Source organism: Arvicanthis niloticus, chromosome 17, assembly GCF_011762505.2.
Source record: "Arvicanthis niloticus isolate mArvNil1 chromosome 17, mArvNil1.pat.X, whole genome shotgun sequence".
NCBI lineage: Eukaryota > Metazoa > Chordata > Mammalia > Rodentia > Muridae > Arvicanthis > Arvicanthis niloticus.
This window is the reverse complement of record NC_047674.1, coordinates 18,448,185-18,473,564: the sequence shown is the minus strand read 5'-3', so window position 1 is coordinate 18,473,564 and position 25,380 is coordinate 18,448,185. Positions and strand designations below refer to the sequence as shown.

The following is a 25,380-nucleotide window of genomic DNA, read 5'->3' as shown; positions in this document are numbered from 1 at the left end:
TCACTGGGAATTGGCCTTTGAGCTTCCAAAAACCCTCAACATTTCCAGTTAGCTCTCTTTGCCTAGTGTCTGTGGAACAGATGTAAGCTCCAGTACCATGTCTGCCTACCTGCTGCCAGGCTCCCCATCTTGGTGGTCACAGCCTCTAACCCCCTGAAACCGTAAGCCTCCTCTTTCTCTAAGTTCCCTGCTTGGTCACAGTGTCTCATCATAGCAATAGAAAAATAATTAAGCAAGTAGTAAATACAATTTTTTTTTTAAGAAACAATCTGAAAACAGTTCAGAAAAAAAATTATCTTACAAAAAGTGGTAAGTGATCAAGTTGTTTCTAACATAAAATTATTTTCTTTAAAAAAAAATTGGAGTGGTAAGCCATCTAGTTCCTGTTTTATTTCTCTTTTAAAAACGTATTGCTTATGTGTATATATGTGTGCCTGCATGAGTTTATATGAGCCACACATGTGCAGGTGCCCCAGAAGGCAAGAGGGTGTTAGATCCTTGGAATCCAGTTAACTAACTGCCTGGTGTGAGTGCTGGGAATCAAACCCAGGTCCTCTACAGGAGCAATTAACATCCTTAAGTTCTTAACCACTGAGCTGTATCTCTAGCCCTGTTTTCCTTCTCTTCATTCAGATGTCAACAAAGAATACCAGAGGATGAGCAGCCCATCCCTCCCATGCTAACTTCTACATGGCTGTTTCCCTGTACTTTATAATTTAATCAGCTCAGGTCAAGTTCTCCCCGAAAGCCTGTTTCCTGAAGCCCTAACATTGCTACTTAAGTGGCTGATTCACACAGATACACACTCTTTCTTTCTTTCTTTTTCGTTTTTCGAGACAAGGTTTCTCTGTGTGTCCTGGCTGTCCTGAAACTCAATTTGCAGACCAGGCTGGCCTCAGACTCACAGAGATCCACCTGCCTCTGCTTCTTGAGTGCTGGGATTAAAGGTGTGTGCCACCACATCCAGCTTTATAGTATTTCCTATATTTGTCCCTTAGCCTTTATCTCAACAGGTTCATGTCAGTAGTAAAAGTGACAAAGTCTAAGGCTTTCTGCTGTACTCCCTTATTCCAAACAGAGAAGTACAGGGAGCTACGGAAGAGTCTGTCACTAAACTTCACTATCGAAGACACTGAGGGTTTATCATGAATGGCAGTATGTAAGGAGATACAGCCTTTTTTTTTTTTTTTTTTTTTTTTTTTTTTTTTTTTTTTTTAAAACAAAGCACAGCAGGGGCCAGTCACTTTCCAATCCCAGACAGCTGCAGACAGCTGTTTCTTCACTTCTCAATGCATTTTACATGCTCACCCTCAAACACAAACCCCACAAAACCTCGGTATAGTTTTCATTCAAAGGGTTTTCGTTTTGCACCCAAAACTTCCTGTGTTGTTTTTTTTCCCCTGGTGCTACGGAAACCACGACCTCGTTTATGCTTTCAGTCTACTTGTCCACCCCGGTCTCACTGTGGTGCATGGTTTTGTTTTGTTTGTTTGTTTGTTTGAAGTCAGGGTCTCATTCTATAGCCTAGACTAGTCTTGAACACATGACAGTCTCTTGCTCCAGTCACCAAGTGCTGGGATTATAACCATGATTTGTTATGCCTTGTATGCATTCTAGAATTTACAATCACTTTGGTTTCTAACCATAGCAAAGCAATTACATATTGGAAGATGTGAAATGGGTCCTGAGAAGGTGCAACAGGTTGCTCAGAAAACCAGTTTAGGAAAGCCCAAACCTCCACAGGAGGAAGGAGATTGGTTACAATGGTTATAGTGCACAGAAGGAGGCACTTAGGAATATTCCATATTACACAGCAGAGATTAAGGTCAGCAGAATATTAAACTGGGATATATTTCATTTGCATTTTATGGTGACAAATAGTCCATCAAAACACACAGCTTCTAGCAGGAGGTGCTGGCCACACCCTGAGTCCTAACACTTCCAGCACTCAGGAGGCAGAGACAGGTAGCTGAGGCCAGCCTGGTCTACACATCGAGTTCTGGGTCAGCCAGAGCTACACAGCATGGCCCTGTCTCCAAAACAAAACAAACGCTTCGAAGTTCCCTTACTATATAGAAAAAGGTTGCAAAAGTCACAGTACAGATACAACAGGCCTGAGGTATGGTTTCTTTTCTTCCTCTGCCCTCACTTTTCTCCTTTTTGAAGCAGGGTCTCCTATAACTCAAGGGTAGCCTTGAACTCTACGAAACTCTGAGGATGACCTGAATTCCTGATCCCCCTGCTTCCATCTCCCAAGTACTAGGATAACAGGCAGTCAATACCAAGTCCATTGAAGCACTGAATTCTGATATTATACGGTGTCCTCAACACAATCAAATAATTGTGAACAGTTCCATCATAATAAAGCATTAACTACAGCAATGCCAAGGAACAAAGATAGTTTTGCTGAAAGATAGTTTTACCGGGAGTCAGTTCAAAACCAAAGTACCTCGAGGCATCTCACACACCTCACACACCTCACATTTCTTATCTTGCTGGAAGGAGAACTTGAAAGGTTGAGAAAAGTGACTATTCAATGCACCAAAGGCCAATAAAGTGTTAAGATGGGGCCAGTCTTGAATTCTCTTTCCCCACCTCTCCACTACTCCAGCCCTAGAAGAAGCCACAAGTGAGGAAGAAAGTTGTGGAAACAAGACGGGTGTGTGTGTGGTGGGGTGAGATGAGGTACAGTTATCCCCCACATACAAGGTCACTTGCTTGGAGTCACTTTCTCCTGTTCCCACCATGGGCTTCCCGCCAAAGATGCTCCTAGGCAGGCTAGGAGGCCAGCTTGCTACACTCCCTCAGCCTCTGCATGGGGACTGCAGCCTCCTCGTGGCCTCCGGGCCTTCAGGACCCCAATTTCCGATGGGAACACTTTTCTCAGTCAGGTCCCGGGGCTCTTCCACCTCCATCCCCGCCCCCTCCCCTGCCAGGCTCCGTCAACGTCCCCTTCCTCCCTCAGGGTGCCCCTGTGTCTGCCTCCCATTCGCGGTCCCTCCCGGGGGTCCGGCACACCGTTCCTTTCCTGTCCCCTCTCGTAGCCCTTCTTTTCGGGTGCCCACCTGGCGCCCCTTCCAAAGCCTGGCTCCTAAGAGCCACGGCCTCCTCCCAGCCCCGCCCCTGCTCCCGGGCGGATACAGTTTGAAGCCTCTCAGGATATCCCTGGCCCGCTCGTCCTTGGCTGACATGATGCGGCGCCTGCCGCCTGCGGCCCTCCCACGCTGGCTCCGCGGGGCCTCGCAGACGGTACCCAGGAACCGAGGACAGCCGCAGCCCGGCCGGACACCTTAGGTGAGCAGCGGTGGCGGCCAGACCCGAACCGGCCTCTCCCTCCCCTCAGCTCCCGCTCCTGATCCCTTCTCCTTCCCTCTAGTCGTAGAGCTCCCGCCCTGAAACCAATGATAAGCCAGCCTTGGCGATTGGCATCCTGAATAGCCAATAGCAACGCTTAGCGGCTTCGCTCGGGGACGAAGAGCGTCAGTGGGAAAGGCCCTCTTGGAGGGGGTCCCGGAGGACAGAATTTTCTTTCGTGTTGTTGCCTAGAGTTTGTCCCAGCGGAGCGGTAGCTTGAAATCTTCAGAGACTTTTGAGAAACTTGCTCTCATCGTGGGCATACTAGTGGTATGAGACTATGGTAGTCTGCACTGTACAAGGTGGCAGAAACTACATTTCCCAGCATCCCAAAGAGCAGGGCGATCCCAGCGCACCACTAGAGGCCAAGGACTACAAATCCCAGCATACTATGCGCTCCGTCTTTTTAACTTAGGTTCCAGTGTGCCGAGCAGTGTGCGCATATTTGGAATCCTTCTATGGGATTGGTTTCTGAATTCTGTTACTTGAAACCCAGCAGGAAGGTACTCTTTTACCCCGGAGACATGACAGCCCACCGACAATTAACTTCTGTTTACATGGAACTCAGGAGTCTGCAAACCATGGTAAGACTGCAAACAACTAACAAAACCACAGATTAAGCCATGAGAGATAATAGAACAAAATGACCTCCTCAAATAGTGCTAATTTATTAGTCTGGGGTGCATTTTTACTTGTTTTGCAGGGTTTATGTTATATTTCTGCTTTGGACTGGGAGAGCTAAAAATTAGATACTCAGTGTCAGTACAGGAAGACTTAAGAGAATTTGCCAATCCAATCTTTTTATCTTTTGTTTTTAAATACGAGGAAATAGAGGCTCGGTGAGGCAGAGACTGGCCACAGAGCATAGCGAATTGACACAGTTAAAATCTGCTTTACGTATACTGACCTGCCATGTAGTATCTACAGTACTCTAGGGAGGTGATATTTTTAGAAGCATGACAATGTGATTGTTTTTCTCCTTAATGAACAGTTTTCCGAACTAGTGTTGAAACACCCAGAGAATAGGAAAGCATTTATTTGGTGGATTTCCTGAAAGAAGCTAGTGTGACAGTTCTTTATCCTCAGTCTAGATAGGTCTTGCTATTTTGACTTGTTTTTTGACATTCAAGTTGACATTTAATGATTTTTTTTCCCCAGAAAGTAGGTAAAGTTGGTCTAACCCTCCGTTTCCTTGGAGATGCCCATGTCCTTCCCCAGGCTGTCTTTCCTGTTTCTGTTCCCACTGCACCCATTTGATCACCCACCCATTTTTGTTTTTTTTTTTTTTTGTTTTTCTTCTAAGTAATTCAGCAAACCTTGTTTTTGTTTTTTTGTTTTGGTCAAGTACAGTTAAGTGAAAGATATGTCCCTGTTATTTGGAAGATACATAACTGTTTAGGGAGATGGAGTTGATAAATGGCATAAAAGACATTAGAATGTCACAGAGGATTACTTCTTGGCCTTTTAGTCAAAATCAAGTGGTGAATGCTTGAGAGGTCCTGATGAAGTGACTTGAACAGCTGGCAAAACTTCATAGTGGAAATGGCATTTGAACTTAAATCAGTGGTTCTCAAATTGTGGGTCAAAAATCCCTTTGACCAAACCTCTATCTCCAAAAATATTTACATTATGATTCATACAGTGGAAACATTACAGTTCTGAAGTAGCAATGGAAACAATGTTATGCTTGGGGGGTCACCACAACATGAAGAGTTCTATTAAAGGGTCGCAGCATTGGGAGGGTTGAGAACTTCTGACTTAAAGGATGAGGATTTTTCCTTCATGTTAAATATTTTATTCTGACTTATCTTTGTTAATGAGATGTGCCATACATTCAGTGAGAGAAGATATATACACCCATCAGTACCACCCAAATCAAGAAGTAGAACATTCCCAGCACCTACTATGCCCTTTCCCAATCAGTAATGCATCCTCATATCTGGAGGTAATCAACTTGTTTCCTGGTTTTATGGCTATTTAGATATTTTATCTGTGTTTGAATTTGTATGTGGATTTCACTTAAATGGGATTATGCAGTATGTATACTATATGGCTGGCATGTGTTTGTACCATTTTCTTGTTGGCAAGTTGTATGTATAATCACAGTTCATCTCTTAGAAAGTTGATGGATATCTGAGTTTTATCATTAACAGATACATTATGAAGTGGGCATTCTTGTGTGCTTCCTTTTGTGGACATGTTGCACAGATTTTAGGAAAAGAGTTGTTAACCTTGTAGAATATACATATGATCAGTGATAGTAGATAGTGCTAGTTTTTCAAAGGGATCGTAGGACCGAGTCTTTTGCCTGCTGTGTTGGAAAGTTCTACTTGCTGCTCATTCTTGTTAACCCTGGGTATTTGTCATATGTCTTTTTAATTCTAGTCATTCTATCTAAATGTGGTATTTTGTTAAAGTATGCATTTCTATTTTTCTGATGCTGTCCACCTTAACTGCCTATTTGAATGGTCTTCTTGTCAACGTGGCTGTTTAAGGTGTTTGCCCACTTTTTGAAATTAGGTTTTTGTCTTCCTACTGATTTGTAGTTCTTTGTGCAGTCCCTTAGAGATCCCTTTTTTACATATTTACATATTTATTTATTCTTTTTTGGTTTTTTTTTTTTTTTTTTTTTTTTTTTTTGAGACAGTTTCCCTGTGTAGCCTTGGCTGTCCTGGAACTCACTCTGCAGATTAGGGTGGCCTCAAATTCATATCTGCTTGTCTCTGCCTTCTGAGTGCTGGGTTCAAAGGTGAGTACCACCATTGTCAGGCCAGAAATGATTAATTTTAATGTAATATAATAGTCTTTTAAAAACCTTAATCTGCTCTTTTCATTGAATTTAAGGAATGATTGAGTGTATGGTTAATAGAATTTTTACAGGAAAATAGAGAAGGGCATTGTTTTTTTGTTTGTTTGTTTTTGTAAAAGGCTTAGAGGAGGGAGAGTAGAGAAATCTGCCTGTGTCTGCGTCCCAAGTGCTGGGATTAAAGGAGTGTGCACCACCACTTGGCCTAACAGATGGTATTTAAATACTTATTTACTTTATGTGTATATGTGCTTTGCCTGCATGTATGACTGCACTATGTGCATGTCTGGTGTCTGTAGAGGCCAGAAGAGCGTCCCAGATTTCCTGGAACTGATGTTATGAGCTGCTATGTGGGTGCTGGGATTTGAACCTAGATACTTTCAAAGAGCAGCCAGTGCTCTCACTACAACTCCTAGATGCTAAAGTCTGTGGCATACACTCTGAAGAAATCTGCTGCCGGGTGGTGGTGGCGCACGCCTTTAATCCTAGCACTTGGGAGGCAGAGGCAGGTGGATTTCTGAGTTCGAGGCCAGCCTGGTCTACAGAGTGGGTTCCAGGACAGCCAGGGCTACACGGAGAAACCCTGTCTCGAAAAACCAAAAAAAAAAAAAAATCTGCTTAATTATTTAATTTCTTGGCAGCTCTTTGCTATCTTCCAAGGGTACAAATGTAATACCATGAAAGACATTTGCTTATTCATTGTTGGCCCAACTCAACTGCTTAACATTTTTTTAATTAAGAAATTTTTATGTGTATGGGTGTATTGCCTGCATGCATGTTTGTGTACCATATGTGTATGGCACCTGAAAGTCAGAAAGAGGGTGTTGGATCCCCTGGAACTAGAGTTATAGACAGTAGAAAGCTACCATGTGGGGGCTGTGAATTGAACTCAGGTTCTCTGGAAGAACAGCCAGTGCTCTTATCTTCTGAGCCACTTCTCTAGGCCCAGCAACTGCTTAAAATTTTAAAGAAAGATTTACTCATCTATTTTTAATGTATATGTGTGGTCTTGAAGCCCATCAACTGCTTAAAATTTAAAGAAAGATTTACTTATTTTTAATGTGTATGTGTGTGCTCGAGTGTATATATGTGCATTATGTGAATGTTGTGTATGAGGTCAGAAGGCAGCACTGGATTTCTCTGGAACTGGACTTCCAGATGGGTGTGAGCTGCCATGTAGCTGCAGACAACATAACCTGAGTCCTCTGCAGCAGTACAGGCTCTTAACTGTTGAGCCATCTCTCCTGTCTCCATCTGCTTAGAAACAGTTACAGAATAGTGGTTAAGAATATCGTCTTTGGCTTCAGAGAGCCTGGATTCCAACATTGCCACCGTTAGCCTTAGTTATCATACCTGGAAAATGAGAATATTTTATACAGGTCATAGTTTTATAAGAACCTGACAAGATAAATATGGACACTAGTCATTTAGAATACTTCACTAAGTAGTGTTGCTTTAGGCTTATTGTTTTTTAGAACCCCAGGGGAGCCGCAGTTGCCTGAGGGCACTCTTGTAGGGAAACTTTAGTCAAAAGGGTGGGGTTTTGGCCCAGGATAGTGATGACGACGGCTACTATTTGGAAAAAGAATCACCTAGGGCACATTTCTCTCCTCAGGCCCCGTGTTTTACTTGCCTTGCCTCCCAGTTCTGGGGCTGCAACCCTGAGGGGACCTTCTTCTTCCTCCTCAGCCTCAATCTAGGTGGGAGGTGGCGAAAGCAGAGCGGGAACATTGTGTAGGCGGAACTCGAGTGCAGCAGTGGGAGGCTTCCGGGGGAACAGCACCGGTGACGGGTCGGCGGAGACAGAAAAGCGCCGGACGCCGGGCGGATCATGGAAGCTTGACAACCTGCAGGCAGGCTCTGGGAGGCCGAGACATCGGCGAAGAGAAAAGAGAGTCGGCGGGGACAGGTAGGGAAAGGCAAGAGGGCAGGCCGCGCGGGCCTTGGCTGGACTTTCAGCTTCTCTCCGGCAGGCGTTCCCAAGAAAGCGGATGGCCACGCCGCCCCGCCCCCGTTGCAGGACGCCTGGAGGCTCCTTACTCTGTGCTAGTGGCTAGGAGCAAGACCACCAGTCCTGATGTCCACTCTAGCAGGCGACTGTCACCTTCCACACGGTGGCTGCCCTCGGTCTGCCCCTTCCGGTAGAGGCTGTCTCCTTTGACCCTTTTTGGTCCTTCAGAATAGCGTCCTTCCGAGATGGGAATTCATCTTCACTCCGCCCCTATCCGTCTCTTTGAGGAGACTCCCATTTCAGAAGAAAACGTTGATCATCTTATTCTATCCACTCTCTATCCCCACTTGCTTTGTTCTTGAAGTTGAGATCTTTTCCCCATCCCATCCCCATCTCCTTCCCATCCTACTTATGCTTAGTATCGCGGCTGAGAGTCACATCTGTTTTTTTAGTTGTGTCTGTTTGGGGTGGGGACCAGGCTTTCTTTCTCCTTTTCTAACTTAGTCTTCTCTCCTGTCTTCTCCTCACCTGTCTTTTTCTCCTTTTCTCCTCCTCCTTTCCTCAGCTTTATTCACTCCCCCACCCCCAGAACTCTTTGTCTTCTAGCACTTCACTTTTTCTGTTTCTGACAGGACCTTCTTAAGTAACCCTAATTGAGGCAATATACTTACTTTTCTTAATATCCTGAAAGGGTTGTGCATAACTCCACAAGAAAACAATGCCTTTCTTGTCACAAGAAAACTATTCTTTGACATTTTTTTTTCATCATTCACTCACACCCCCCTTTTCTTTCATTTTGTCACACTCTTTCAGTGTTTATCATTTCTGGAAGATAGGTCTTATGTGGGATTCCTTTAGAGTTCATACACAGCATTTATTTGCATTACACAATTGAGGAATTCTTCTGTACCTAATATCTTGAATATGACAGTACAGTATCTGCATTGGGGGTTGGAGAAATGGATCTGCAGTTAAGAGCGTGGGCTGCTCTTCTAAAGGACCTGAGTTTGATTACCGACACCCACATGATGGCTCCAACCATCTGTATCTCCAGTCTCTGGGGATTTGATGCCCTCTCTGGCTTCCTTAGGCACCAGGCATACACTTGTTGCCCATTCATACATGTAGACAAAATGCTTTCATAAATAAAATAAATTAATTATAAAACAATATCGCATTGTTATCTCTTGTTATGAAGATTTCTGGAGTCCAAGTTCTGGAGTCATGTTTGTTAAAATGTCTGAATCATCAGGAGGTCAAATAGATGCATTTCCTGACTTAAACAGAATGTATTTTCTAGATATGAATTGTCATTGCTTAAGTTTGTAAATAGTTTTTACCACTTTCCTTTGCTTAGATGTTGTTTTACTTCATTACTGGGCAACCTAGTGCCTTGTATGATATACTAAGCATCTCTTTATTGTGGAGCCCTCAAGATGGAGTTTCTGATTAAATAAAGTGTGGCTCTTGGCTTCACTCTGTTTCTGATTTGTGCCAGTCTGTAGGTGGGATTCTAGTGACACAAAAATTACCTCTGTGTGGGGTAGTATTCTTTGTCTCTTAACCCAAGCCTGCAAGTGAGGTAGGTAGATATACAACATACAAAAAGAAACTCCTTTGTGTCCTGGTCAGCTTTATGGACTTAGAAGGTGATACTTCTGAGGTGACAAGATAGGGAAGTGTACTTTAGAATTGAGGACAGAATATCTTTAACTCCAGGCTGAATTCTGTCCATCTCACAAAGTAGCTATTGTATCTCAGTTAGGAGTTTTTGGTTTTTTTTTTGTTTTTGTTTTTGGTGTGTGTGTGTGTGTGTGTGTGTGTGTGTGTGTGTGAAGATTCGGAGGTTAAAATATCCTTGTGTCTGAACCAGCTTAAATTCACACTTTGGAAAGGAGAAGGTAGTAGATGACTGACCCATTTTCCTTTTGGACAGATCTCAAGACCAGAGAATGGCAGGTGAACAGAAACCCTCAAGTAACCTCTTGGAGCAGTTTATTTTATTAGCCAAAGGTACCAGTGGCTCAGCCCTCACCACTCTCATAAGCCAGGTGCTGGAGGCTCCTGGTGTTTATGTTTTTGGAGAACTGCTGGAGTTGGCCAATGTTCAGGAGGTAAGAATAGTTTTCACAGTTTCTCTATCCTCTCTATGTTATGCCGTTTTGCTTCTCTAGGTTTCCAGTGAATGTCAACACTGAAGCCTTGTGGATTTGTTTGGTATCCTGTTGATGGAAAGATGGGGATTTGTGGGCCAGGGGAGGAGAATTATCAAGGATAATGTCTTAGAGTTCTTTTATTCAGTATTTTTCTTGAACTTGGATCAATTAGATTGAGTTGTTAGCAGTCCAGAAGATAGTAGGAAAGTTTGAATGATCTTGACACAAAGTAATGTTCTAAGTGTTTGATGGTTACAGTCATTGTACATTAGTAGCCAGGTGGAACAAAGAGATGCAAAGCAGTGTGTGCTTCTCAGCCTCCAAATGTCACTTTAGACATTTGAGTTTTCTTTATTTGTTTTGAGAAAACTGCAGACATATGTATACACTGGAAGGAGTTCTCAGGTGATTTCAGTGTGTTGGTGGGGCAGGCTGTCTTCACTTTGCCTATATAGGGTGGCACTGGCTGTATGCATGACCGATGTCTACTGATTTAGGCCTGGGTACTTCTTGCTAATCATTTGTAGGATGCTGCTGAAGGTGGCCCTGGTGTTCTTGGTGGTGGTGGTCTGCATATAGGATGTGGTTGGCATCTGTTAGGTAGTTCACCTTCATGGCCACAATGACATGATTGCCCTCAGCAATCTCAGAGCCAATTTTAACCTGAGGTGTGTGTTCAGGTTATTGGGCTCAGTACTATTTGTTTGCTTATTTCTCTTGATTGGGAAACTAGAGTTCCTATGGCCACATGGAACATCACACATGGCTCATCTTCTTATGATGCCCAGAGATGGGAATGGAGCAACTTAAACATTTTGGGCAGTGGGGGCATGCACAGGATCTTATCTATGTTGTGGCTGTAAACTTAGTATGTAGCTGAAAATGATGCTGAACTTCCAGTCTTCCTCTATCAAGTTCTGAGATTATAGGCGTGCACCATCACATCTGGTTTTATTAGGTATTGGTGATTGAACCTGGGGCTTCATGCATGCATGGTAGGCAAGCACTGTACCAGTGAGCCACATTCCCAGCCAGCCTGGTTTTTATTTTATTTTTTTTTAAATATTTGTTTTATGTACACTGTAGCTGTCTTCAGACACATCAGAAGAGAGTATCGGATCCTATTACAGATGGTTGTGAGCCACCATGTGGTTGCTAGGAATTGAACTCATGACCTGGAAGAACAGTCAGTGCTCTTAACTGCTGAGCCATGTCTCCAGCCCCCCTGATTTTTATTGTGTTAATTGTAAATTTTTATTTTGTGTCACTCCTGCTTGTTATATGGAGGTCTGTGACGGTAAGGTTGGCTCTACTTGCCATTGCTGCTCTGAGCTGAGCACATAGCCTGAACATACAGACTTTCAGTAAAAATTCAATAATTCTTTGAGGAAGATGTGTGAATTAGGCTTATTTTTTTGAGATTGAGTCTCATGATTCCTACGTTGGCCTAGATTCTGCTCTTCCTGCTGCCACCTACCATCTGCTGGGATTACAGGAGTGTGCCACTGCTTAGTTAGGCTCATTTTCCAATAGAAAAGATGATAAGTGTTTCTTCAGATTCGAGAAAATCTGAATGAACATAACATGCCAAGTAGTTGTTTTTGTGATTGTTGAAGATTGCCTAAGAGGAAATGGGTGAAAGCAAGCTGGCAAGACCTTACTGACTTAGGCAGCCAAACAACTTTTGGAGTGTTTGCACTAGAGAAAATAGTCTACTCCAGCTAACTCTAGTTATCTGTGTGAAAAGTAGGGGCTGGATTCAGTGGCCTTTACTGAATCTCTTTCCCTCTGATCCCAGGACTTGAGGAAGTTGATGATAACTTGAGAGGGAAGCTTGAGGTATGTAAGGATGCTAACATACTCACACTGGTGCTTACTGCTGCTTAACGAACCACTTTTATCTGTGCATAGTTTTTGTTTTTCTTGTTGTGAGTCAGGAGTAAGCTAGTTGCTTTTCAGTGTTCTGATTATGGATGCAATTATTGGAACTTTTTTAAAAAGTTGCTAAAATTGAACAGTGTTGTTCCTGTTTTGCTTTATGGAGTTTGTTAAGTTGAAAGAGGTATTGTGTGTATGTGTTACTGAGGATTGAACCCACAGTCTTCTGCATGCTAAGCAGGTGCTATGCCACTGAACTATGTCCAAGCCCTCTTTTTACTTTTATTTTGAGACAGGATCTTTCTAAGTTTCCCAAGCTGGCTTGGTGCCTCTTCTGTTACTCAGACTGAACTTGAGCTAGTTACTCTCTTCCATAGCTTCACAAGTAGCAGGGATTACTGGCCTGTGTAATGTGACTCAGTTGCTCTTTGCATTTTTCCTATTGATGTCTTCTGCCATCAGCATCAAAGAAGTAATTTAATGAACATTTTTATTTGGCTCAGGCTGATAACTGTTACAGTATAGCTTTTCTGTCACACCCTACACTGTACTAACATTTCCAGGGTTAATAGTTCATATATAGTACCAAAACTTGGAACTAGCCATACAGTTTGTTCAGATGGGATTGATGGTAGGTGCCAACATATTAAGTTTGGGGCTGGCAGGATGGCCCAGTGGCTAAAGGAGCCATAGTCTGATGGCCAGAGTCTGATCTGAGAGCCTTCATAAAGGTGGGAGAAGAAAACGGACTTGACAAAGTTGTCTGTTACTTTACACATGTGCACTGCATACACAAGCACACATACACACCATACACACATCCTGCAGCAACAGTAAAACAAACAAGCAAAACTCATACAGAGTTGACATATAGACAGGATCACCACACTCTTGTTTTCTCATTTGAGACAGGCTTCATTTTCAGGTAGTGCAGGCAGATTTTGAACTCAGTATGAAGCTGAGGATGACTTTGAACTCCTGATCCTCTTGTATCCACCTCCTGAGGAATTGCAGGCTTGAACTACCATGCCCAGTTTATGCAGTGCTGGGACTGAACCTAGCTCCAAGTGCAGGCTAGGCAAGATTCTCCCAGCCATCAGTATTTGTTCTAAGGCAGGGGAGATCTGAGAAAATGTGGACTGCCTCTTGTGCATAAATCTTTTTGGTGGAGTGAACTCAAAACAGAGCGACAGGGAGAGAAGGAAGGAGGAAGCTAGTTGAGCATCTGATATGTTGTACCAAGAATCAGAATTGGAAAGGGCCTTAGAGACTACCTAATCAAATAGTATAGAAAAAATGGCCATGACATCTTTGGCATTTGGTCACATGTCCTCCATTAGAATATTGTCATGGTTGGTTGAAATTTGTTGTGTGGTGAACTGAACTTTTCTTTTCTCAGCTTGCAGAAGGAGCTAATGCTTCCTATTTACAGTTGCTGAACCTGTTTGCCTATGGTACATACCCGGATTACCTAGGTGAGTTGGTTAAGATCCTTTAGAAGACTTGTCTTAACTGTTGGAGCTGGTTTTAGGGTGATTGAGTTTTGGGTTATAATGTGTGAATGTGGGCAGGGTAGCCAGGTATTGACTTGACTGTATCTCCATCTTCTGTGCTCCAAAGTTTTATAACTTTATAAAATGATTTCCCTGATAACTGTTTAGTTTCCTAGGTGTAAAATAGGGACTGTGTGTGTGTGTGTGTGTGTGTGTGTGTATACGTGCACACATCTATGAACAGAGCCCTTGTTTATTTCCCAGATTGGTGCCTTGAGAACGAGTGTAGAGCATTTAACTAGCAAAGTAATTTGCTGTTTTTTTTTTTTTTTTTTTTTTTTTTTTTTTTTTTTTAAATTGAGATGGGTCTTACTATGTAGCCCTGGCCACCATGGAACTCACTATATATAACAGGCTGGTCTTGAACTCACAGAGATTATCCTACCTCTTTCTCCTAAGTGCTGGAAGTAAAGGCATGCTTCACCACACCTGTCAGTTCAGTATTTTAAACTTTATCAGAATTTTTATTTCTTTGAGGGGTGGTGGTGAGATGGTTCAGCACCTGAAATGAAGCCTCCCTGACAACCTGAGTTCAGTCCCTGGGACCCACATGGTGGAAAGAGAGAACTGATTACTGCACATTGTCCCCTGACCTCTACAGTGCACATTGTGTTACATGTGTTATGCGTGTGTGTGCGTGTCACACACACACACACACACACACACACACACACTTTTTTTTTTTATTGTTTTGCTTTGCTTTGTTGACCGGGTTATGTATAGCACAGGCTGGTCTTGAAGTCAAAACTTACCTGCTTCATTTTTTTTGATTATATGCTTAGATTGTATGGATGACCCACAATGCCCAACTTGTTATCAAAATAAGATTGTCATATTAAAGAAAATTGGAAAAGAATTTAGAATTTTGAGGACTTTAAAAGGTAACATGGGGCTGAGGAGATAGCAATTAAGAGCACATGCTTCTTCTACAGAGAACTGGAGTTCAGTTCCCAGAATTGCATGCAGCCCCTTAATGCCATCTGTAACTCCAGTTCCAGGGGTCTAATGCGTCTGGCCTCTGGGGGTACCTGGACACATGTGCAGATACCCACACACAGACACACACACAGAATTGAAAATAGTAATATTTTTAAAGAAAGGAAATGTGGTATATGTACCTTTTTATGTAACCATGGGATATAGGCAATAGTTGTAGTTAAACATATCTATAATTTTTCCACAAAAAAAGTGAATATTCACAAGTAAGATAAAAAAAAAAAAAAACCCACTACTCTCAGTTCAAGGTAGGAATTGCCACTTGATGCATTTCAACATAATGCTTAGGAGAAAAGGATTCAGCTGGACGGTGGTGTCGCATGCCTTTAATCCCAGCAGAAGCAGGCATGCCACACAGGCTGATGGCATGCTGTATGTCAGTAGGCAGAGTGGGCAGCTTTGTGCCGAGCAATGGGGAAACTCACTTTGTTTTGTTTTGAGGCAGGGTCTCGTTCTCTAGCCTCTTTGCCTTACGTTCAGATCTGCCCCACTCTGCTCCCTAAGTGCCACCACACCCAGGTGGACCTCTGAGTTCAAGGCCTTTCTGATCTACAGAGTGAGTTCCAGGACAGCCAGGGCTACTCAGAGAAACTCTGTCCTGGAACAACAAATAAACAGAAAAATTCAGTTTTTGGAATCCAGAATGATGGTTAAGAGGCTGAGGACATTTGAACTCTGTCTGGTGAGTGGCTCTGAGGGTGAGCTGCATGTGTGCATATGTGAGTGCATCTGCTGTGCTGTCATGTAGCTACTACTGTGATCATTAGTGTCAGGACTAAAGGTTTTGCTCATCCTCAAGGTTCATCTTAAACTTTTCTCCCATGAAACCTTTTTATTTTTGTATCTCCCGATTGCTTTCTCTTTCTCTGTCCTCTTTTCTTCTTCTCTTCCTTTAGCCTTTTCTTTTTGTCTTCCTTGTCCTCTGCCTGTCTGTTCTGGTAGTTTTACCTTTGCATTTATAGCTATTGCAACATCTGATTGTAAGACTTGGGCTGGGCACAGTGGGTCACACCTTTAATTCCAGCTTAAAGTAGTGGATGAGGAGTTTAAGGTCACCCTGTGTTACATAAGACCCTTTAGCAACAATTATCCAAACCAAACTAACCCTGACGACAGGTTGTGTCACCCCACAACCATCAAGATGGAGTCCATTAAGTTAGTTGGCCATGTTGTTTTGTTTGTTCATGCCTTGCTTTGATGCTAAACTCCCGAGTCTCTGCTTTTTGGAAGCACATGATCTTCCAGAGAAGGTAGGGCCTGCTAAAGAAGGGCTGGTGAGTGAGCGCGTGAGCAAGTGCACAGTCATGACAGTGATCTAGTAGTAGATTTTGTGGGGGAGTTGATGAGTTTATCATAAAAATAAATCCTAATTTTATTTTGTGTCTTGATTTTTGTGGTGGGTGGGACTGAACAGCCAACAAGGAGAGCCTGCCAGCACTGAGTGCAGCTCAGCAGAACAAGCTGAAGCATCTTACCATCGTGAGTTTGGCATCAAGAATGAAGGTACTGTCTCAGACCTTTCTTGTCTTCATCTGAACAGCTCAAGTGTCTCGTTGGCATCAGTGAAAGAACTTGCAGCTAGTCTTATCTTAAATGCTTGAAGTGTCCTTGGCAGATAAAAACATAATTAAAATGTGTGGACAGTCACTCCCTGTTCTGTTTTGGAAAAGAAAGCCCAGCAGTGACTGATTCAGCAGATCTCTTTTCTGCCATGCTGTGGAACTTCATGCAGGGAAAGCACTTTGCCATATTAAGAGGGGCCTGCTATTTAAATGCTTTTAAAAGATGCATCTTTTTACCTGGGTGGTGGTGGCGCACACCTTTCATCCCAGCACTCAGGCAGGGGCACCCCTGTAAGTTCATACATCTTCATACAGCAAATGTCTCTTTTTGACTGTTTTTGTCATGGGTATACAGACTCACTATGTATTCATAGGCTATTCTCAACTCACTGTGTAGCACAGGTTGACCTTACACTCATGGCCGTCCTACCTCAGCCTCCCACATGAGGGTTACAGATGTATCACACCACATCTGTAGGAAGTAAGGCTTCTTTCAGCTAGTTAGCAACTTCCTGAATCCTAGTCTCTTACTAGCAACTTCCTGAATCTCCTAGTGCACAAGTAATTATACTCATGCAGGAGAAAGGACGTGCTATTTTGGGCTGAGTGGACTTTAGCTTATTTTGTGATAGCGGGGATTAAATTCCAGGCTTGTGCATGTTAGGGAAATACTCTTTATCCCCGAGCCACAACCTCTATCCCAGAGAGGTAGATTCCTCATCTTTGTGATTTCTTTGTGATCTTCAGGGTTAATTGCATTTTTTGCCTCATCTGCTCACTTTGTTTTTATTTATTTAATTTTCATACGCTAACATGAGGTCCTAAGCTGTAAGGTCTCACAGCACACCTGCAGGTTCTCTGCCCAGCTGATCTAGAGGAAGCCTGCAGCCAGTAGCTTACAGCTTTTAACAAAGAGGGGCCAGACTCCACGCATTTGTAGTTGGTTTGGGCTCTCACCTCTTCCTTACCTGTGTCTGTTTCTGTGAGCTTTAAAACGTTTGCATCTCTATGTGATTAAGAGTTGTATGTTTGTTCCTTGATTGTCTTTTAGCTGCTAAAATACTGTTACCTGATCTAATCACAAATTTCTGGTTGTCACCAAATATTTTAGGTGAGAGGTTCCTTTCTCCCTATTTTTCTCCTTTCCTCCCTCTGTTGTTCTGGAGATAAACTCAGAGATTGGAACTCAGTGCCTCATGTGTGCTTGTGTGGTGCGCCACTACTGTGCTGTTCCTGTAGCCTGAGTCAGCCCTATTTTCTTGCGGAATGGGGACACAAGGACCTTTTTCTTTTCCTAATCATGGTCTCAATCCTGGAAAAGAATAGGACTATTTTCTTCTTATGTAGCCTATCATTTTACACACATCCACCACCCTAGAGAGCATGATTTAATCCCCAGAAACTCTTCTGGGTAGGATTGCTGTTTTCTTCTGTGCTCACCTCTGTGCTCTCCTCTCCTCTGTGCTCACCTCTGTGCTCTCCTCTCCTCTGTGCTCTCCTCACCTCTGTGCTCTCCTCTCCTCTGTGCTCACCTCTGTGCTCTCCTCTCCTCTGTGCTCACCTCTGTGCTCTTCTCTCCTCTGTGCTCACCTCTGTGCTCTCCTCTCTTCTGTGCTCACCTCTGTGCTCTCTTCTGTGCTCACCTCTGTGCTCTCCTCTCCTCTGTGCTCTCCTCTCCTCTGTGCTCTCCTCTCTTCTGTGCTCACCTCTGTGCTCTCCTCTGTGCTCTCCTCTCCTCTGTGCTCACCTCCTCTCTTGTCTGTTTCTGCTTATGTAGTCAGTTTATTTCTAAACTAGAGCTGACAGCTCAGGGTTTGTCGAATGTAGGTTATTAGATGCTCTGTTCATTTTAGTCGTTGGTACAGGGCTGTTGTTGGAAATTTGATATTGGTTGCAAGAGTCTGAGAAACAAGCACACACTTGAGGATAACCTGTGATTGGTTGTTGTTGTGTTCTGTTTTGTTTTGCCATGCCTCTTCTGGGTGAACTATCCAGTGTCAGTGTTTGAGGCTTGTAACCATTCAGCATTTTATGCAAAGTCTGCAGGCTTCCAGAAGGTGGCAGTGTAGCACATACTGATATTTCTCTTCACTCTGGAAGGAGTGTTCAGCATCTGTAAGAGTGTGGATGTGGCAGCTGAGAGCTGGGTGAAGTCTAGGACATAGAGAACTTGAAAGATACCTCCTTGGGTGCTGCAGGATCCTGTTGGGTGTCACAGGTTCTACAGTCTACCCTTCTCTTATTATCTCAGATATTGGTGATTACCACTGGCCTGCATTGCTTAAGCACAGAGAGACAGTTGTTGTCTGTGTAGGTAATACTTGAAAATTTTTTCAATGCTTGCAAAATGGTTTTTAGAACTGTCATATGACCTGCCCACAGTGTATCCCCTACTCTGTGCTGCTGAAGGACCTGGAGATGAGGAATCTCAGGGAACTAGAAGACCTTATCATTGAGGCTGTCTACACTGACATCATCCAGGGCAAGCTGGACCAGCGAAATCAGCTCCTGGAAGTGGATTTCTGCATTGGCCGTGACATCCGGAAGAAAGATATCAATAACATTGTCAAGACCTTGCATGAGTGGTGAGGCTGGGAGATGAAGGGAGCATCTAGTATGTCCTTTGTGCCTCTCTCTGCAGCACTGTAACCTTCATAAGTGAGCTTGAAACAGCCAAAGCCGGGGTCTTTGGACACTGAGACAGAGTGGGGCTGCATTTGTGATTACAGCTGTGCGGCATTAGGAAGCCTGGAAAGATTCCTGGTGCCTAGCTTGTAAAATTGACTTCAATAGCAGCTGGGCTGTTTAACAGTGGCTATAAAATATTCATGTGGAGTTACAGGTAGAGTCTCTGCACTCTGGCTGTGTGGCAGTAAATCCACACCTTCTAAACATAAGCTCAGTTTGGCCAAGTTGAGGAAGTTAGTGTTTGTCAACAGCATGTTGAGCTAGTTAATGCTGGTGAAACATTGTGAGGAATATAACAGTAAATGGGCTTTTGAAGACTGTTGCATAGAATATTTGACAGTTGAAGCAGCTGGGTGTGGAGGTACATGCCTGTAACCCCAATCCTAGCACTCAGGACGCTGAGGCAGAAAGATTATGAATTGGAGGCCAGTTGGAGAATTTATCTCCTTATCCTTCCCCGCCCCCGTGAAATGAATAAATGAATTTAGTAAAAAGAACTGAGACTTTTGAGTATATTCTTATTTTAGTGGAATTTGATGCTTGCAAAATTGATTATGTGTTCTATAAGGATTTGTTATGAACTGTTTAAGTGATCTGGAGCTTATGAAACAGCATCTTAGGGAAGCTGAAGAACTTTTGAAGGGAAGAGCATTACTGAGAGTGAGGAGATTGTTCCCACCTCAGTGTGTGGGATGCTGTATGTCATCAGGCAGGGTGGGCAGCTTTGTGCTGAGAGATGGGAACTTGCTGCTGTTGTTTTCTCAAAACAGGCCTTGTTCCTATAGCCCAGGCTTGCCTCAAACTAACTATAACTATGCATTCCAGGTTTGCCTTAAAGTCAAGGTTTGTCCAGCTGCCTCCCAAGTACTACCACACCCAGATTTGTGTGTGTGTGTGTGTGTGTGTGTGTGCTTCTGCTTCTGCTTCCTGAGTGCTGGGATTAAAGGTGTGCATCACCAAGCCCAGGGAGAAGTGATTGTTAACTAGAAAATAACTTTAAGTTCTGAGAAAAAGGCAATCTCTAAAATAGAACATTTATTGTTTCTTTTGTGGGAAGGGATCAGTTAGTGATACTTGGCCTGTGTTACATATTTAGATGACTTTGTTTGGAAGGCAGGAGGGGACCAACACGACCACCTGGGGGGGGGTATGGCGTGCTAAAGGAAGTCCCATAAAGTGCTAGAAGGGTTTGTGCAGGAGGTCCCGAGCCTGCAGGAGACTACCTGGGCTTCACTGCAGCTCAGGGCTGGGTTTTTCCATTGCAGGTGTGACGGCTGTGAGGCAGTTCTCTTGGGCATTGAACAGCAAGTTCTGAGAGCCAACCAGTACAAAGAGAACCACCACCGGACTCAGCAGCAGGTGGAAGCCGAGGTAAAGAGAAAGGGAGCGTTTGTTCCTCTCCTCAGGGTGTGCCTAGAATTAGTTTGCAGTGCCATCGTGTTGTCATTGCTTTGGTGTGAATATAACAAACAGCCGGTAAATGCCTTAGGTTTAGTACTGGAATATAGGGAGTTAGCAGAGAGTGAGAGGGCTTAGAGTGTAAATGCACGTACCTTCACTGGACGAATTCTGTTGCAGCTACTGAGGAAAAGAAATGTTGGTACTGTGTGTTAAAAGTAGAAGGGAGCTGGAGAGCTGACTTGGCAGCGGTTAAGTGGACTCACTCCTTTTACAGAGGACCTAGGCTTGGTTCTCGGGACTCACATGGCAGCTCACAATCACCCGAAACTCCAGTTCCAGGATCCAGTGCCTCCTCCTGGCATCCATGGGCTCTTACGTGCACATGTACACAGATGTACATTCAGGCACACACACATACACATGCATAAAATACCAAAAACTATTACAATTTGAAATAAATCTGTGGAAGAGACCAGGTCACCTCTGCTGTACCAGTTAAAATGATACATTCCCTACTGGCCTTCTAGAAAAGTCTTAACACACTGATGTAGACAAGGCAGGACTCAGGGCTTTGTTCATTGTCTGGAACCATGAGCAGGTGCTGATCGCCTCCGAGCCATACTTGAGGGGCTAACTGCATGCTCGTCTGAACACCACATCTCTACAGAGGTAACTGAGTCATACCCTCCTGTGGCCTTGCTTCTGTTACACTTGGCCTACATTATAACCATTTTCTCAATGAGTAGGTGAGCTACATTTCTTTCCTCATTTGTCTTTAAATTACATTGTTGTTCTCAGAGGGGAGAAACTTGATGTTTTTCTTCCAAATCCTAGAACAACAATTTTCTGTGAGTTGTGCCTTCTAGAGCCTCCCTGAGTTCAGTCAGCCCTATGACAAATTGCCTGAGAAGTCTCTCATATTAGCCTTTTATAGAAAACCATTATTAAGTATAGTTCAGTGTACCTGGGGAGACATAAAACAGCAGCAGCCTTCCCAGGCTTCGCAGTGTCTCTGAGCAGGCACTCTGCAGGGAAAGGGACTAGGCTTGCAGCTCCACCAAGCCCCTTTCATTACATTTGCTTTTGGAATCTGTTTTTCTTTACATTTGAATGTGCCTCTGTCTGGTGTTTTGTGGGATGTTAATATATAGCTATTGTTACACGTTCACAAAATAGGCTGTATTCCACCCTACTTAGGTAATAGAGCAAGAGTGTTATTTTTTTATGGTGTCAAAAATCCCTCAGGAGTTGTTACAGTCTGCTAAAACCATGTCTCTTGGGTACCTCATAGAGAGCAATCTTCATCATTTCTCACATCTCTGTAGCATTTCCTTTGGGCTTGATTTCTGTTTGCTTTTTTTTTTGCTTTTGCTTACTTTTCAAAATTCAGCCCAGGCCCAAGCAGGCTTCAAGGCTTTCTACCTTCCCTGCTCAGCCTCTGGAGTGCTGGCACTATCTTACCTATCAGCATGCCTGTCTGTCTCCCACACCTGCCCTGTCTTCTCCCCTGTTTCCTCCCCAAAGGCACCTTCCTACCCTGGGGAGCTCTTGTGTTTCCTGCTCGTTTTTAGGGTCTCTAATATTACCAGGCTACAGTTTTATTAACAAGTGCTGCAGCCCACTGGAGTGTTCCTGGGCCCTATGCTTTGAAGAGTTCTACAAACCCTAGGTTACTTGGGTGAGGAGGTGGGACAGAGATAGCCTATAGGCCAGTCCTTTGAGGAAGAATGACCCTGTTCAGATTTATGTGAAAGAAGACACATTTGTGGGAGTACTTGTTACCAAATGGGTGGGGGGGACTAGATACCTTCAAGTCTTGGAGGCTAAAGTAGGTTTGACTAGTTTAGGTGGGCAACCACACTCAATCCTGTACTGCCTGGCAGAAGCACTAGTTGTCATTGTCGTTCTGTTTGTTGTCTGTCTCCCTCGGTGTGTGTGTATTTTTGTGTCCAGGTGCATAGGTCTGTAGGTGCCTGTGGATACCAGAGAACAGCCTCAGATGGCATTCCTTGGGTACTCTACTTTTTTTTTTTTTTTTTTTTTTAAACTGGGTCTCTCATTGGCCTCGACCTCTCCAAGTAAGCTGGTCAGTGAAACCCAGGAATCTGCCTGTGTGCCACCAGACACTAGACACTGGGATTATAAAGCTCTGTGCTTGGCATTGTGTATAAAGATAAAACTCAGGTCCTTGTGCTTGTGTGGTAAGCACTTTGCTGCCTGTGTGCTATTGCTTAGCCTACTAGTTGATTTTTTTTTTTTTTTTTTAAAAAGCAGAGTTCTGGCTTTTATTAAAAGACTATTTATTTATTTATTTATTTACTTACTGGAGCTCACTATGTAGACCAGGTTAGCCTTGAACTCACAGAGAACTTCCTGTCCCTGTCTCCCAGTGTTAGGATTAAAGGTATGTGCCACCATGCCTTGCCAAAGACATTTAAAAAAGAGATTTTTTTTTTTACTTTTTTTTTCTTTTGTTTTTTTTTTTCCAGACAGAGTTTTTCTGTTTAGTGTTGGCTGTCCTGGAACTTGATCTGTAGACCAGGCTGTCCTCAAACTCATAGAGATCCAGCCTCTGCCTTCCAAGTGCTGAGATTAAAGGCATGCCCAGCTTACTTTATTTTATTTATGTGTATATTGTGTGTCTATGAGTCTATGCCACATATATTTGGGTGCCTGAGGAGTCCAGAAAAGGATGTCAGATCCCTGTGAGTTGTCAGATATGGGTACTGGGAACTGAACTAAGTTCCTCTGCAAGATCAAAAAGTGCTCTTAACTGCTAAGCTGTCTCTTCGGTTCCAATCTAAAGAAACTTATAAATCAGTAAAATCTATCCCCAAATCCTGAAAAACATTGAAACATTTCAGGTTCAAGTCATTTAAGAATGGAATGGTCAATTTACATAATGATACTGATTCAGTATAAAATATGCATCCATTTTGATCTAGAAAGCTCACTCTAAGACCATGTTCCTCACAATGAAGGACGCTCCCAGCGCATGCAGCAGTAAATAGTAGACTGTTTATACTAGTACCAAACACTACTTACATTATAAACACATGGGCTGGGAAGGTGGCTCAGCAGTAGGTAAGAGAGCTTCCTGTTCTACCAGAGGACTCAGTTCACAGCACCCTGGGGGACTCATAACTACCTATAACTCAAGCTCCAGGGACCCAGTGCCCTCCTCCTCCAATGGCCTCAGGAACCATTTCCCGGCTCCTAGTCCCGTGTTTTTGCTGAAATTCTTTCGACTTATCTGTGAGCAGTCTGCTGTCTGTCTCTGGGTTTTGAATATCATTTTAGATTTTGTTATGGAAGATTTGGGCTGCTTCTCTGGGTGGTCCTTACACTTAGAACAGGACTCAGTGAGTTTCAGGTATGAACAGGTAGGTCACACAAGTTTTGTTTCTCCCTCCAGGTTAGCAACATTAAGAAGACACTCAAAGCAACAGCATCCTCCTCAGCTCAGGAAATGGAGCAGCAGCTGGCTGAACGGGAGTGTCCCCCCCATACTGAGCAGAGGCAACCCACTAAGAAGATGTCCAAAGTGAAAGGTCTGGTCTCCAGCCGCCACTAGGGCTGGCTGGGGCAGCTGGCACTCAGCAGGCCTGGGTCAGGTCGGGAGGGGACACCCAGGGCCTATTCCGTCCCTCTCTAACTGCAGTGAGTTCCAGATCTGCCCTCCCCTCACCAGTACCTCCCCATCCATTGGTACCATTGCGGAAAATGATTGCTCCTCCCTTGCCTCTTTTCCTAGTTGCTCCCTTCAGACTCAGGGGCTCAACGGATGCCATCCTAACAGGGTTTAACACTGCCCGGCTTCCCTGCAGGGGTCCTTGTTTCTGTGATGGGCTACCTCCCTCCCAGTTGTTCTTTTGCTCCCTGTCATTTTGTCAGGCTGGTCATAAGCTGGAGGCAGTTTACCCAGCCCCGAGGGATGACTGTGGAGGTGGCTCCTCTCTGAGTGAAGGGGGGCCTTCCTTCTCCAGCCCCATGTACCACAGTACCCACAATGGTGCAAGTGTCTAGCCAGGTAGCACATTGTCCCCTCTCCTGCCTTACCCCTGTTGGCAGTGCCAGTTCAGGCCATGGAGGGGATGTGGTGCTGGGCTATGTTTACTAAACCTTTGGGTTTTCAGCCTCTTAACCCCAGCCAGGATCTCTCATCAAGTTGGGGCACTGGGCTGACTAACCCCTGGTGTCTGATACCAGTGGAGGCTGCTTGGGTCTGTGGGCAGCAGAAGGTGTTTCTCCTAGCTTGGTGTCCTCTGCTGGCTACTCTTCCTGCTGTCTCTGACTGCTCAGCCTTGATTTGGCATTTAGGCCCAGCTGCCCACTGGGATTGTCTGCCAACATTTGCTCTCCTGAGATCTTTCATGTCTCCTGGCTGCCCCTGGGGTAGGAGTGGTGGTGCCGAAGCCCCTCAGACTGGCGAAGGACCATTGCTGCTGCTTTCTCCTTCCTTCCCGCCCTCCTTGGCTGGCGACCCAGAGCCCTCTGATGACACCATACTCCACTCCTGGCCAGAGAAAAGGACTTGACTAGACTTTCTGAACTTGAACAGTTTCAGGTTATATTTTAATTTTTTTTTTTGTACAGGTTGATTCTAATACATTTCAACATGCTTTTTTCTCCCTTTGTGTCAATATTTGTTATAGTATAATCGCCGGGGATTTCTCACTTAGTTAGAGGGTGTGTGTGTGTGTGTGTGTGTGGGTAGGGGGATTATGTGTGTTTGTGGGGTGAGGTGGGGGGGTGTGGGTGGGTGGTTGGGAGGGTAGAGGGATAGGTTTGTGTGTATGTGTGTGTAGTTTGTTTTCTAAGGGGAGATGGAGGCCCTATACTGATTTAAACATCATTGAGTTTGAAAAAGCACATTTTAGGGAAAAAAAAAAAAAGAAAAAAATGTAGATTTGACATATGTGATTGTGGAATATGGGGTGTCCAGCGGTGGGTTTGGAGGGCAGTAATTTGGGGGGTTCAGAGGAATGTGATGCTCTTTTAGTGGCATGGTTAAAAAGTGGGTTGATCCAGTGTT

General features: G+C 44.0%; 2 protein-coding genes across 2 annotated transcripts in view; one reads left to right on the top strand and one right to left on the bottom strand.

The window, feature by feature from the left end:
- Pde6d (phosphodiesterase 6D) overlaps positions 1-3,383 on the bottom strand; it is a 38,618-nt gene extending 35,235 nt beyond the window's left edge. The window contains exon 1 of the mRNA XM_034521301.2: positions 3,142-3,383. Within this exon, the coding sequence (XP_034377192.1) occupies positions 3,142-3,191 (50 nt within the window). The 5' untranslated portion in view covers positions 3,192-3,383. The remainder of the gene's footprint in view (positions 1-3,141) is intronic.
- A 366-nt stretch (positions 3,384-3,749) lies between these two features.
- Positions 3,750-24,974, top strand: Cops7b (COP9 signalosome subunit 7B). Its single transcript, XM_034521820.2, is given in 9 exon segments — positions 3,750-3,938; positions 7,850-8,044; positions 8,047-8,069; positions 10,048-10,225; positions 13,545-13,620; positions 16,109-16,197; positions 18,639-18,841; positions 20,210-20,315; positions 23,761-24,974. Coding segments are annotated over 9 exon segments (1,155 nt in total). The 5' UTR covers positions 3,750-3,812; the 3' UTR covers positions 23,920-24,974.
- The last annotated feature ends 406 nt before the right edge of the window (positions 24,975-25,380 follow it).